This window comes from Telopea speciosissima, chromosome 4, assembly GCF_018873765.1.
Source record: "Telopea speciosissima isolate NSW1024214 ecotype Mountain lineage chromosome 4, Tspe_v1, whole genome shotgun sequence".
NCBI lineage: Eukaryota > Viridiplantae > Streptophyta > Magnoliopsida > Proteales > Proteaceae > Telopea > Telopea speciosissima.
Genome location: NC_057919.1, coordinates 15,914,293 through 15,929,595, shown reverse-complemented (window position 1 = coordinate 15,929,595; position 15,303 = coordinate 15,914,293). Strand labels below are relative to the sequence as shown.

The 15,303-nt window shown below is 40.2% G+C and overlaps 1 protein-coding gene across 1 annotated transcript; it reads left to right on the top strand.

The window, feature by feature from the left end:
- The first annotated feature begins 2,770 nt into the window (after window positions 1–2,770).
- LOC122660052 lies at window positions 2,771–5,776 on the top strand. Its single transcript, XM_043855225.1, has 2 exons — window positions 2,771–3,277; window positions 5,765–5,776. Exon 1 carries the CDS (start codon window positions 2,771–2,773, stop codon window positions 3,275–3,277), a length of 507 nt encoding a protein of 168 aa, XP_043711160.1. The 3' UTR covers window positions 5,765–5,776.
- Window positions 5,777–15,303: the final 9,527 nt, after the last annotated feature.

Genomic DNA, 15,303 nt, shown 5'->3' with positions numbered 1-15,303 from the left:
ATCTCTATCGGCTTTATATTAAACCATGTGTCCTATTTGATTTTTAATTAGTGGGTGCTGGTCCTCCTTAATCACAATGAGGATGTTTCCTTGCACGTCCGTGTGAGAGATAACCATCTATCTCACTTTCCGACCGCAAAAAAAAAAAAAAAAAAAAACCATTTATCTCATTTTTGTCATTTATAAGGGGAGGAGTAGTATTACTTCTCACATGCATAAAATCAAAATTCGATCGAAACCTATCGAAACCGTCAAGATAACTTGATTTCGATAGTTTTTGAGACGAGTTGGGGACATACTTTAAAAAATCCATTAATTCGATCCTGTTTCGACCGTTTCGATCAGGTTTCATCAAAATCTAGTCAAATCGATGGAAACCAAGGCCATAAATTTACCTTTTGAATGTGCATAACCTTATCTAACTTCATTTTACTTCAAAACGCGACAAAGGAGAGGAGGGTTTGTTGGTTTCAACTCAATGGTCTACTCTTGCTGAGGATTTTTTCATTTTGACTGCAATTTCTCCACAATTTTGTTACATTAAGCTTATTTTTACATCTTCTTCTCTAATTTCATCATCTCTTGAAGAAGATAATAGTGTTTTGGTGAAATTGAAACTTGAATTGTGAATCGTGAAGACAAAATGAACAAACCAAAATGCAGTTACAGTATCCAAATCCTCATGCGGATGAGGATGAGAATATGAGACCGAGACGAGATAGAATGATAGATACCATCTTTTTAATTTCCATTGCCCTCCACCATCCATTGCTTCATTAGAGGCAAGAAAACATTTAAATGGCGTGCATTCAGAGTAGAGAAAAACTCATCTACTAAGGTTTTCTCTTTTCAATCCATGCCATTGATTTGATCTGTAATTGTATGTTGTTGAAAAGATTCTTGCTTTAAGAGAGAAGGGGGATTGGAATGAAAGAAGGGCGGATACACTAGTAAACTTGGGTCAATAACCACAAGTACCATTTTGAGTGATGTTTCGGTGAAATTGAAGCTTGGATTGTGTTTAAAATATCAAAATTAAGTTGTTGTCAAAAAATCAGACCTAAAAAAACTGTTTGGGAGGTCAAAATCATGGTTTCCCCATCAATGGGAAAAATCTCTTATTTCGACCAAAACTCGGTTTTTGGCCAGGTCGAAACCCGAGTTTTTTTTCCATGCTTACATGTATGTTCACCGGCACATATGCGTAGATGATCCATTCTCAATCAAAATGACTGTCGCGCTTTTATAAAAAAGCAGAAATTCCTAAGGGTGTGGCAGTCATAATCCGGATAAAAAATCTAATACAGATTCGAACCGAATATAATCTGATAAAGCTCTGCATTTGAAATATGTGTTTATAATTCAGTTTAGTCCAGATCCTAATATAGCCACTAAACCAATGGATCTACTCGAATCTAAGCTGAATTATCCGCCTCATAAAAACCCTAATAGCTTTTATCATTTAGTTTTTTACTGCCTTAAGGCTTAAAACCCAACGAATACGATTCTATGAACTTCTTGTTTGCTACTCTGAAACTACAATTTCAATTTCAATGGAAACCAAGAGCTGCAAATGAGGTAGAAGATGATTTGACAAAACCAGGGTTGTTCGACCAAGATTTTATACTTTGGAGATGATATTTCATATGAATATTCATTTCTCCACATACGTGTTGGGGGACGAAATTTTGCTGCTACACTAGTAGGAGGAATGTTCCTGCTACAAGGCTGGCAGCCAAGGAAGTGGGATCTTCTAGGGTATTTTAGAAAATATTAAAACCTAGGAGGGTATTAATGAACCCAAAGGGGAAGTGAATTATTCCATTTCCTTGGTTGCGAGCCTTGTAGTAGAAACATTCCTCCTATAAGTGTAGCAGTAAAAAAATTTTCCGTGTAGAATGGTCTCTAGTCTATAGGAGCCATAGCAATCATTGTATGATGTACTGTTGTAGTTGTAGTATCATTGTTTTGTAGAAAATAATGATTCTGGAGACACGAATGTACCTAGATAAGAGTCGGATAAAGTAATTAGATAAGATCAAACTTAATACAATAACTAAATTGTAACCAGATCCGAATCGAACTGACTAGGTTTGCTTAGAATATTAAATCCTAAAACTTATTCGGGACCATCTGGATCCAGTTGCCACTTATTAGAATCGAACAGAAACCGAATCAAATACCCGATTCCAAACCAATTTACATCTATAGACACAGGCGCTGCGTACCGCCCGAGACCAGATAGCGTTCCCTTTCTCTAATTAAAGTGAATTTTCTAAGGTATCTGATCTGGTGATGCAAAAGCGCACGTTTTTTGGCTCTGTATATCGTCCGGTCATCTTGAAGATGTTATAGGCTTATAGCGGTGACTGTTGGATCCAAGTGGGTGAGAAAATAGTTCCAATGTCCATAATTTTCTCCTCGAAACCTGAGCTGTTTCCGAGGGAACTATGGTTATAGATAGTGCTCATACAAACTGTCATCAACGAATTACAGGTTGGCAAGCTCCCCTCCTCTATCTATCGCTTTTCCAAAAATTAATTAAAAGATAAAGAAAGAAACCTATAGCCTCTAACAAACGACAAAATCAAATGTAGAAAATAAATAATGTGATTGCAAGATCGTTTCCCCTTAGCCCTCCCTCCCTCCCTGTTGGCTCGCTTTTATATATAAAAGCAGTAGCACCACTACACCCCCACCCGGATCTCATCTCATCTCATCTCATTAGTCGTCTCTTAACCTTTTCTTCTCAATCCGAAAGAAAGAAGAAATGGGAATTTGCAGTTCTTGTGAGGCTACCTCAGTGGCGACTGCCAAATTAATCCTTCAAGATGGACAACTACAGGAGTTCCCTTATCCAGTTAAAGTATCGCAAGTGTTACAGAAGAATCCAACGTGTTTTATCTGTAACTCCGACGACATGGATTTCGATGATTTCGTATCGGCAATCAATGAAGAGGAGTTGCTGCAGCCGGGTCAGCTCTATTTTGCGTTACCACTGAGTAGGTTGAAATATCCTCTTCAGGCTGAGGAGATGGCCGCATTGGCGGTTAAGGCTAGTTTGGCTCTTAGTAGGAGTAGCGGTCAGTCTAGCCGGAACGGGGTGGTTCCGGTAGTGTTTTCAGGGAAGCGAGCGGTGAAGCCGGATCAGTCGAGTTTAGGGGGTGATCAGGAGTTGGTTTTGGGGGTGGAGAGGAGGAGGAGAACGAGGGTTGGTGTCTGTGGTAGTGGCAGAGGACGTAATTTTATGTCCGAGTTGACTGCCGTTAAAGAGTGAGTAGGGCGGGCGACTGTAGTTTGTAGAGGTCAGAATTCAGAAAGAGAAAAACAGCTCAGCTCAGCAGAGCACGGGGAATGGTTGGGTCTTGGATGTTCTTAATTCTGGTGTTAAATGTAAATAATTCAAAAAATAAAAATAAATTGTAAATAGAAGGTTTGTCGTTACCCTTTCAAAGAAAAAAGACGGTCAATCGCAATATATATATATATATATTATTAAATGATGAAATTTGATCAGTGGATTTAGATTCCTTTCCGACGACCTACAGAAACTTGAAGTAAGTCTTTGGTGGAGAGGATGGTTGCGATTGCGTTTGTAAAGTCCGTTTTCTTCTTCCTTGGTAATGTTTTGTTCTCGGGGTCCCTCAACGCAAAGCTTTCTCTTCCCAAAAGGATTTATCGAATTTTTTTTTTTCTCTCTCTTCCCAAAGGGAAACCCCCAAAAAAATAAATATTTGAAGGTTATGTGACAGCGAGAGGAGTACGAAATGGCAATGGCAGCATTACTCCACACGCTGCAAATATTGCATAAGGCAGATGGCATGGCACTGTGGGCTCTGTTATTTGTTGAGTATTGCCGCAGATAATAGTAAAATTACAGCTGTCCTCTTACCATAGCACACCACACCTTCTCTCTCTCTACGCATGGTTTGAGGTATCGGTATTATATGAGGTGATACGTATTGGTTTTGCAAATGATTGATTTCAATATTATGCCATATCGATGAACAATTTTCGATACAGATGATCCATGTTGATACCGATCCCATATTGTATTGGTTTCTTAATTGACCCATACCCATTCCGATACCGTGCATTAAAACCATGACTCAACTTTTTTTGTTGACAAAGACCAATACTGGATTTATTGTCATCTATACACAACAACATCGCACACTCTTCGGGATTTGTGCCAGCCAGTCCAATCGTCATATGCCTCATTGGGCAATCTTTGGGCGGGCTCGTTGGAGAGAAACCAGATCTTATGCACAATGTTTTGATAAGCGTAAAATGATCGTATGAAAGTGATCACACCATCATATCAAACATTCAACGAATGGAAATGAAGTAGTAAAGAATCATCAACGATTGGTATAGGTTCCAAAAAACGTTAAGCATAAGAGATCACTATTTGGTATATGTGAAATTATTTGAATCCTAATTCGATAGGAACATAGGTTTTTTTTTTTTTTTTTTTTTTGGGATTAAGAGCTTGTATAATAAAGGGGGGGGGGGTGGAATTAGGGGATGGGGATAGCCCTAAGGGGGTTTGAACTTATGACCTCTTATTTGAGGAGTTGGTCTTTTACCAACTGAGCTGATCCCTTGGGATGAACATAGATTTTTTTTGTGATAGAACATGCGAACATAGATAATGTTAATGTTTTTTGGAATCCATTCCCATCGTCGATGATTCTTTACTACTTCATCACCAATCGCTGAACGTTTGATATGATGGTGTGATCACGTTCATACGATCATCTGACCTTAAGGTATGAATGATTGTAGAACTGTGTTGTTCCGTTTTTGGCAAAACCATTTTTTTTTTTTTTTGAACTTTTTAGGCCTGTCATAAATAAATACAGAATTGGTGGGCCATTCACCTTCACAGGTCCAATGTCCAAAGGCTACAAAAAGGTTCAAGGTTTGGAGAGAAGATGTGTTTGGACGCTTACAGGTCCCATCAAAAGGTTGGCTTATTTTTAGTGGGCTTGCTTTTGCCGTCTTCTGGCTCTTCTCCAATGACTGAGACAAATTCCATCAACTTATTGAGCGTAAGGGTCTTGTCAATTGATCTAGCCATGTAAACGGATCAGATTTGATTCGGATAAAACTATATCCGCATCTGCACGTGCATCTGATTAGATTTTGGACGGATTCGAATAATGCTAGACGGATATGGACATAGATATGGATCGAATAATTTATCTATTTATATATAAATATAATTTTTTAGATAGCTATGTCTTATTCGTATCAACATTTGATTATTTTTTGGGTGGATTCGGATAATGCTAAACGGATATAGACACAGATACGGAAATAGATTTTGATTATTCATTTACACCCCTAAATTATTTGGAATGGTTTTGGTTAATCTAGACATGTTGTAATTACTTTCATCTTGGAGTAGAAGTGTCCCCTAGCCCAAACCCTAGCCCGACCAGGTTTTTCAATTCGCAGGGTGGGCTTGGTTTATTTTTCTCCTAGTCCTAGTAGGGTCGAGCCGGGCCCGATTTCAGCCCAAGGCTGAGCCTGGCCTGTATTAATTACAATGTATTTAATATAATATAATTACCATTATAATTTATGTATCATTTATCTCTTAACAATTATAATTATAATTTGTATGACATGCAATTTAGAGTCAATCAGGGTCAACTCGGTCCAACCCTGCCCAATCAGGATCAATTAGGGTAGAGTGGGTTGGTCAAAACCCTGGCAAGACTAGGCTAGGCTTGGGCAGACTTTAAGACACCTAGAGTTGGACTAGGGTTTAACATTCTCGATCAAGCTCAGCCTGTTGATACCCCTAGTCAAAACGTTTCCTACAAACATTAAGAGGTGCACTAAATAGCCTGTTGTAACAATCCAAGATCCAATCAAGATTCATCGCACCTACGATAATTTATTAAAAAACTATCCGAAATCTCCCCCAATCCAACCCCCCCCCCCCCCAACACACACACCTTTAAAAGATGGATAAGAGGGGACCATTGCAAAATTAATGTGACACTCATGTTTGTGTGTGACAAGGGCCATACCAAGACCGATTCCTTAAATCATGTTCCGTATCCCAGACTCGCCTTTGGATTTGGAGTCAAGAGGGTGTCCTGCAAGTTGCATGTAATCGAAAGTGATGGTTAAAACAAATTTTAAAATCATTGGATTGAATCGGCTGGAATCGAGATCAGCTGCAGTCAATTACAATCTAAATCAACCAATTTGGATCGGAATCAGCCAATTCAGCCGATCCCTTTCCCAATCCTAAAATCATGTGGCCGGTCCTAAAGACATGTTGGTCTTAATCTTCAAAAAGGCTAATCTTCATTTACCCCCATCTGATCTTTATTGGATTGGTTGTGTATCAGTCAACATTGATACCAATACTTGGTAGATACTAGATCAATGTTATCATGTTTAAGGGTAAAATAGTAACAAAAATAATGGAAAATTGGGTAAAATGTTCGTTGCAGTTGATATGGTCGAACTGTATTGGTATTAGTATCAAAACTGGAATAGAGTGATATCGATCTATTATTGTGCACTAAATCCATGTGCAAGTGTAACAAATGACCTCTAAATTTATGGGAACTAAGTAATTGAAGAGTTAGAGAGGGTTCCCTGCACTGCCCAAGTGCAGTTTCAGGCAAATGAGGAAACCCACTTTCGAATCTAACAAAAGGGGGGAGAAGTATTTATGACATATCACCCCCCTCTCAAAGGGGGCCTAAAATTAAGCCCCTGAGGGGAGAAGAAACCGAAATACAATATCCAACAACTCCTTAGGAAACGAGGAGACCCAAGAACCCTTATAAGGATAACCAACCGCCCATTTAGCAATAGAATGAGCCAATACATTATCCGTCCTATAAACATCACCCCCTCACATGAGCTGTGTTGCGGGTGAAAACCTCCGATGCTCGGTTCGCCCACAGATGAGCCTACAAAAACCAAACGATGAGCACAAGAGAGCCGATGTGGCTCCGGCCAAGGATTCTCCGACGCTCAAGTCAGGTCTCCAATGCAACAGCGTAACTGCGTAATGAAAGCAAGATGAGGAATGGTGCTCCATACCTGGGTATTTACAGAGTGAGGATGAAATGAGGCGGTTGGGAGAGTCCTAGTATGGTAGGAGTCCTTCTTTTGAAAGGCTCTTTCGCGTAGAACGGAGTGGAGAGCTATTTTCGGGGTCGGGCTCTTATTAAGGTAAGAGTCCATGTAGAGTGTGACTTCGTATTGCACTGGGATAGTGACTCGATTCTTATCCCGTGATTCTCGGGATGCGCTGACGTGGCCCTGCGATCCCCGGTGGGGCGCTACGGTAGCTTCCGTGGAGGAGGACTCGGCCTGGGAGGTCGGTTTAGGAGGTCGGCCTGGTCGGTCGGCCTTGGCAGTGACCTCGGCCTGGGAGGTCGGCCCGAGAGGTTGGTCTCGGCAGTCAGCATGGCCAGGAGTTTATGGCTGACCTGTGTGAGCTCGGCTCTGTCAGGTGACTTATCAGAGATAGGGTCGGCCCGGTTTCCTCCTCAACTCAGTTCGGTTCTCAGACCGAGCTCAGGTCGGCCACGTGGTAGTTTCTAATTGGTGAAGTTATTTTATGCCCTATCACGGCTTCAGTGCTCGGCCTCGGCCTCGGCTTCAGTGCTCGGCCTCGGCCTCCGCTTCAGTGCTTGGCCTCGGCCTCGGCTTTACTGTTCGGCCTCAGCCTCGGCCTCGGCTTCAGTGCTCGGCCTCGATCTTAGTTCCAGTACATTTACGTGGTAGTTTTTGGTTGGTTGGGGGATTCTATGACGCATCAAGCTGATATGTGAGGAGGTGTGCAATTTTATTTTTGAGCTGACGTTATGCACAAATTTTTCCCTTGAAGAATAGCACTAAATCCATATATAAGTATAACATTAATGCATATAAATTCCTCCACGTTCACCTGCAAGTATGTGGATTGCATTATTTAATATATTTGTTTGGAAATGTGGCCCATAATTGGGTTTCAACCTGAGAATGCATGGATTATTTATAAAAATGTCATTGATCCTATATTTACAATTTTATGGGTTGGTGAGTCTCAGTTCACACTAGTATGGGATTTTATTTATTTATTTATTTTTTAAATTGATACTTAATGAAAATTATTTGCTACAATGAAGGGAGATTGGAGATTGTTTTATGAGCGTTTACGCAGCTACACTTGGTTATTTTTTGTGATGCTCCTCATCCTTTTGATCATATGTGATGGCAATTCCATTGATCAGATGAGAATCAAAACGTTGTAGAAAACACGCTTTCTTTATGCTTGGCGTTATTAGGAGAAAAGAAACATTTCTTTTTCTTTGTGTTTTGACTTCTGATTTTGTCTCAATCAATCCCATATTCGAATGAGATCACGACTCTCCCCTCTTTTACGGTAGAGAGGAGATTATCGTCTACAAAGACAGAAGATATCAAAACCCATAGGTTTTATAATTAAACCACACAAGAAGCAAATTATAAGCTGCTGACCCAATGCAAAGCATCGCACTGTGCATGGGTTGGGTCAGATGGGACGGAACCGTGTGGAATAATAGAACAACAGCTTGACGACACAGAAAGTAATGCCGGCCGTTCTTCATATTATTATTGTGTACGTTACACATTAGTTTTGATGGATGAACCACGAGTGTGCCTTGCCTTGCCGTGCCTTGCTACTTTGAGAAGAAAAAAAAAATTCTAAATTTTTCTCCTCAAAGTATAGACAATTATACTCTCAGTTGTCTTGTCTGAATGGATCGGGATAGGAAAAGAAAATGCGGCTGCGACTCCCCCCTCCTTTTTGATATTCTACATACTTTTGATATCCGAAATTTCAATGAAACAAATATATATAGGTAATGTACATAAAAATATATAGCACCCCAATGACCACTTGACATGTGGCATAGGGACACCATACAAGTCGATTGACAGCTGGAGATATCGAGAGCCTCGTCAAGGGTGTTACATCATCGAAGGACATTACCACAAGATGGGAATCATATACGTCTGCTTCTCAATCAACGCCATCATCCACCAATGATGACAGGAGCATCGAGATTCATAACTTTCTTACAGATAAAGGAGGACCAATCAACACACAATCAAAGGACAGTTGAGGTAAATTGTTACGTCATGGCTCCAGTACAGTCGAACTCCTACATCAGCCAACTTCTCACTATGGGACATATTCCCCCGAATCAGGGTAAGAATTACCCTTACTCTGTCACGCACACAGGAATATCCGAACACGAAAAGACACCAATTGTCACAAGGAGTCAGCAAACCGCCTTGATAACCGCTTCTGATATAAATAGTAAAAGAGGGACCCAGGTACAAGGATCAGAAATTCTTTTTTTTTATTTTTATTTTATGCCGCTTCTCATATGAATAGTAAACCTGCCTCGATAGTTGCCCTGTAAGCTTGTTTGATTAGAACGAATTACACTCTTGTGACTTGTAAAGATTACAAAGAAACAGGAATCGGTACTAGACCAAACAATCCTACATGTAACGGACTGAGGCCTTATAGAAATAATATATAACATTTTCTTATGTAGAATGGGTTGTATAACTTCAGTTATAAATAATCGCTATCGTATGGAGATATATTGTGGCACTTATTTATAACTGGCGCTAGAAATGTTTATTGGAGTCCCCACTAAACACAAGACACATGTACTGGTAAATAATTTCAAGGTGGTGCTATATTTACCATGTGTACTAGTATTATAATTAGGGCTGCAATAGGGTTGGGTTGGACCAGGCCTTCTAAAACCCCAGCCCCACCCTGAGTTCTCTTAACAAGAACCATGCGGCCCAACCCTAACTCAAGGCCCAAAAAATCCAACCCTGATGACTATGGGATGGAACGGAGATGCATGAGCTGAAGAAAGAAGAAAGAAGAAAGAAGAAGAAGAAGATAGGGTCGGGTTGGGTCGGGCCGGGTTTAGCCCGAGGCCTCAACCCTAATTCAGAGTAAAAAAATTTCAACATTGACCCTCCCTCAAGGCCAAGATATCTCAACCCAGACCCTGTTCGGGCTCAGGCTCGGGCTCGGACTTTTAAGGCCTAATTTACACCCCTAATTATAATACTTTACTACAAATAATGAATGTGTTTGTTTTAATCTTCTCTTTCTCAATCTATCCTGCACCCTCTTCTTCTCCTTTTCCTCTATCTTCCCTATCCCTGCATGACGATGCTGATGAGTGATGATAGAGGTGACAGGGAGGAAAGGGGCAATGTTGCGAATCCTCTCTCTCTCTCTTTATGCACCTTCTTCTTCTCCTTCTCCTTCTCCTACTCTTCCGATTTGTTCTTGTGTTCTCACATAACCAACCAACACAAATATACCAAAAAGAACGGTTTGTAGAACAACAAACATTCTCCTTGTACTCTTCACCCCCAACCTCACCCATTTGATGAACTGTCTCACGTCCCCCAATTGGTGGGTCCTATAGCAGTTGCAGCCCTGACATGGTTTAACAAAACCTAATTAAGCACCGGAGCCTATCAGTTTTGGGTCAACCCGCATTAATTGAGATCCGACCCATGCATGATCGGTGCAGAAGGGTCAGCATGGTCTTCTGTTTCAGTTCTTTCCAAATGCCGAGTGTTGATGTTATCAGCCGAGAGACCCCATCCCTACTCATCCCTACTTTCTTTATCTATAATTCTATATTCAGATGAATAGATAAAGTCTAGACTCGAGACCCATACTTGATTGGCCGTAGTCAGTTAGGGATTAAACATCAACTTCACGGTCCACGGTAGACATATTTGACTGCGTAGTGCGTCTCTCTCTCTCTCTCTCTCTCTCTTGAAACGTGTTTACTAGAGTAAGTAAAGTGGAGAGTGGTGATGTCCATGACCCACGAAAAGCATCTGCCCCGGTGGGGCTAAGAAAGTGAAAACAACAACAAAGCACGACGGACGGAGCTCCCTGTTTTGAAGCAAGACATGCCAAGAAGCTGCCTTCAGAAAACCCAACCCTCAAGACTCTCACTTACTCTCACTTCTTGTTTAAGTCAGGCGGCCACCGGCCAGTAATGGGTTCAATACTTTAACACTTCAAACCAACCCCAAATTTTTTCCAGCTTTAAGAAGGTACGTATCAACTATTATGAATGGGAATGCTCTCTTAAATACAATTCAACATTTTCAAGACACTACTCCAACTCCAACTAAGGGTGTTAAACGTACGGTTCAGATTGGTGTAATTTTTAAAAGTAAAATCAAATCTGAATCATTTAAATAAAAAGTAAATTATACATCACATCCTGATTTTCAAACAAAACTCAGATCATCCCTTGATTTTTGAAAAAACTCAAATCACCCGTTGGTTTAGATCCCAAGATCCCAATATGACAAATTAGTCTCTATCATTAGTTTTATGCTGTTAAGTGATGATGTTAATCAATTAAATAAATTTAAATCTCTAAACTATCCTTGACCAATGTTGAAGATGAAGGAAGGGTAGTATTATAAATTTAATTCTAATGTTTTAGTACAAAGGTAAAATAATCCTTTTACACCAATAACTAACAGCAAATTAACACCGTTACTGTAAAGGAGGTGATTTAAGTTTTTTTTTAAAAATCAGGGGGTGATCTGAGTTTCGTTTGAAAACCAGTGGGTGACTTGTAATATACCCTGTAATGGAAAACAATTTCACATGTTGAATTATTCGAAACCATTTATAAACAATTTTGGTTTAATCGATTTTAACGATTTATCACCTCAAGTTCCCAGTCTGGCCCAGTTCCTCAGTTCTCCTAACGGAGGAGGGAGACTGAAATGACCATCCTACCCTTGCCCAAATAGTCTGCCTGAAAGGAGTCCACCACCCCTTATTAGAGGAACTGGACCAAGGAAAAAACTGGAGGAGATAATTTTTCATATTCATAGTGTCATAGCACCTTGCTGTCACCATATTGCCAATTTTTATCACGTGTTGTTTTCCTAATTATTATGGCACCGATTTGGATGGATATCAGATCTTATTACCACTGTTTGGCTTTAAATTCGCCTCTGACCATCTTTATGCGATTCCCATAACTAAAAAACAAGGAAAGAACAAGAAGCGAAACCAGGAATAGATGATTGAAGTCCTGTGGGCCCTCTTCACAGAGGATATAGAGGAAACACAGTTAGTTAGTTAGACAGAGCTACTGATAGAAAAGATCCAAATTCAATTACCCTACGCTGAAGCTAGGAAAGTTTACGGGACGAATTCCATACGGACGTTCTTCAATGGAAACTTCCCCCTTTTATGTGCTTTTCCCTTTCTTCATAACCAACGTATAAAACCCGGAAAAAGACGACGAAATCGCCGAAAACTTTTAGACCTTGACCACCCAGTTTTCTACCCATGACACAATACAAAAGTGGTTTTCAATTTTCTATCAACTCTTCCCTCTCCTATAAATAAAATTGAGAAACCCCTGTATCATTCCCACCAAAAAAACGCATTCCCTCACTCTGTTTCACTCTCTTGGTGACTGTCTCCCCTGTCTCTCTCTCTCTCTCTCTTTCTCTCTCACTGCCGTAGTAAGTACATGACTTGAGTTTCCATGTTTAGCAAGTGCAAGACAATGGGTATTTGCATTTCCACTCAACCTGGAAAAGGGATAGGAAAACTCATCAAGGAATCGACGGCGGCAATCGTAATCCATGAAGACGGGAAACTACAGGAGTTCAAGGAACGAATGAAAGTAGGGGATGTGATCTCACAGAACCCCAATTACTTCCTCTGCAGCTCCGATTCCATTTATCCCGATTCCTGTGTTCCTCCGTTGCCTGACGAAGAAGAGCTACAATTTGACCAAATTTATTTCCTCTTGCCACTCTCCAAGCAACGCATACCTGTCTTCCTCCCCGACTTGTGCACTCTCGCCGTCAAGGCTAGCAACGCTCTCCGTAAACAAGATTTGCATATCCTGGCTTCTTCATTTGCAGGGAGACGTTTCTTTGGTCTACCGGTTGGGTCTCGAAAAGAGTGTAAGAGCTTGGAAGGTTCTGAGATTCGACATCGCTGGAATGGGATTCAGGTCGAACCTTGTCCTCGTGATCCAGAGAAGTAGTGGGAAATTTCCATCAGATGACTCGATCTGTTCGTTTATTTAGTGTTGGAAGTTCACAATTTTAATGGGTTTTTCCCTGTATGTATGTATGTATGAAAGCCATGGTTCTCCCAAAAAGAAGAAAAAGTATAGCCATGGTGATGGTTATGAATATAGACTCCCTCGTTAACTAATTTTAATTGAGTGTATTTATTTATTGGCCAAATGTTTTCTGTGCCGGGTGTGCAGGTTGTGTCCAGAGTCCAAACACATGGAAGTTTGTGAAATGATCACCCTGTCCTCTAAATGGTAGGTTCATATGTTTGGACGTAGGCTGCACTGCCGCACAGAGAACGTCAGCCCTTATTTATTTATTTCTGTGGTGATAAGAACATGTGGAACTATGCCTAAAAACATGATCAACATAAGATGATTGCCACGCCCTTGGGAAATTTACGCCTTTCCATGGAGGCATGACAATCATTTTTCGCAACCTACGTCTAAGCATAGGAGCATACGCGCCACACGTGACCAGATAGATAGCATTTTCTTTCTGTTTTTTTGATAACTTGTATCTAATGTATTGGAAATGTAACCATATCTTATTTTTTTGGTAAGGAGGAAATGTAACCATATCAATTTTGCTTTAAGGGAGTGGATGATATCAGACACCATATTATACAGGGTAAATTTCATATACACCATTGCATTTAGCCCTAATTACAGAGACACCTCAAATACTTTCAATATATCATGTACCATTCCTTATGATATGACTTTATTACTATTAAGTCCACTCCATTAGGTGTGTACAGTCAGTGATTGTTAAGTATTTCTAAATGATGAAACTACCCTAATCAGAGTGTGGACTTACCATAACATCCTTATGTCTAAATCCCCAAATAAACCACCATTCAATTGTGTTCGATGCTCTTCGAACAAGGAATTGGGGATGGGAAGAGAAAACCTGATCTTAAATCTTTCGGGCAATGAGCTTCACGGGACAGGTCCACCGAGCATCTAGGTTGTGCTTAGGCACCTCCATAGATGGTTGACCAATATCAGGGATGGGGAAAAGTGTGCGAGAGAGATTCACCCAACACAGTTAGGGTTCTGATGTGTGAGGGTTGGGGGGAGGGGGGTTGAGCGAGAGAGAATCGGGGATGGGGGAGGTGAATGAAAGATAATCGTGCTCTCAGTCCAGGCTGCATCTAGGGTTTTTTTTGAAGAAATTCTCCTCACCTACATTTTGATAAGATGAAATCGAAATCGAACCGGATAGGAATCAGTCAAAATCAGAATCGTTTTACATACGGTTCGATTTTACTGATTTCTATTCGGTTTTCGTTATTCGATTTACAACTGGTTTATAAGCGATTTGTGTAGTGTCATTTTTGACAAACAATAATGAAGATAACCTCGTTTTCAAGGCCTTTATAATCTCGTGTTTCTCCATTCCTGAGTTCCCTCACTCATCATATTCACCATGCCTATGTGAATAAAAAAAAAAAAACACTTCCTATCTTCAACCGTCTTTATCCTTTCCTATTTTTTGTTTTTCCAATTTTTTTCTTCTCCACTCTCACATGGACCTTTATCCCCTGAGGTTCGCTGATCGGTACGGTTGTGCGGTTCCTCTCATAGGGGTTGAAATGATCATTCCACCCCCTGACCGAACACACTACCCGGGTGGGATTCACCCCCTTTTATTAGAGGCACTAGGGAACCATACCGGACAGGGGAACCGCAGGTGATAAAAATTCCTCTCACATGGTAAACAAACTATTTCTTCAATTAGAAAATAGGTTTTGTTAATCCATTTTAACGTCATCTATCATTTTCAATTCATACTTGAACAAATATAATATATAGTTAACCCTTGACATTTTACTTATTTTATGTTTCAAGTATGATGCAATAATTATGTTATTAAATTAATAATTATGTTATTCAAAACCGAATCGGGAAGAGATCCTATAAAATCAAAACCGGATCATTTTTCTGCAGTGTGATTTGGCTTGATCGTAAACGATCGATTCTGATTTCGATTCCGATGTTCGGTTCTGGTCTCTTCTTTTGGGATTGGGAGCTTTTATATATATATATATATATATATATATATATATATATATATATATATATATCTATAGTTGGGGAGGGGTGCGGTGTGGTTTGGCTTGATCGTTCAAAACCGAACCGGGAAGAGAACCTATAAAATCAAAACCGG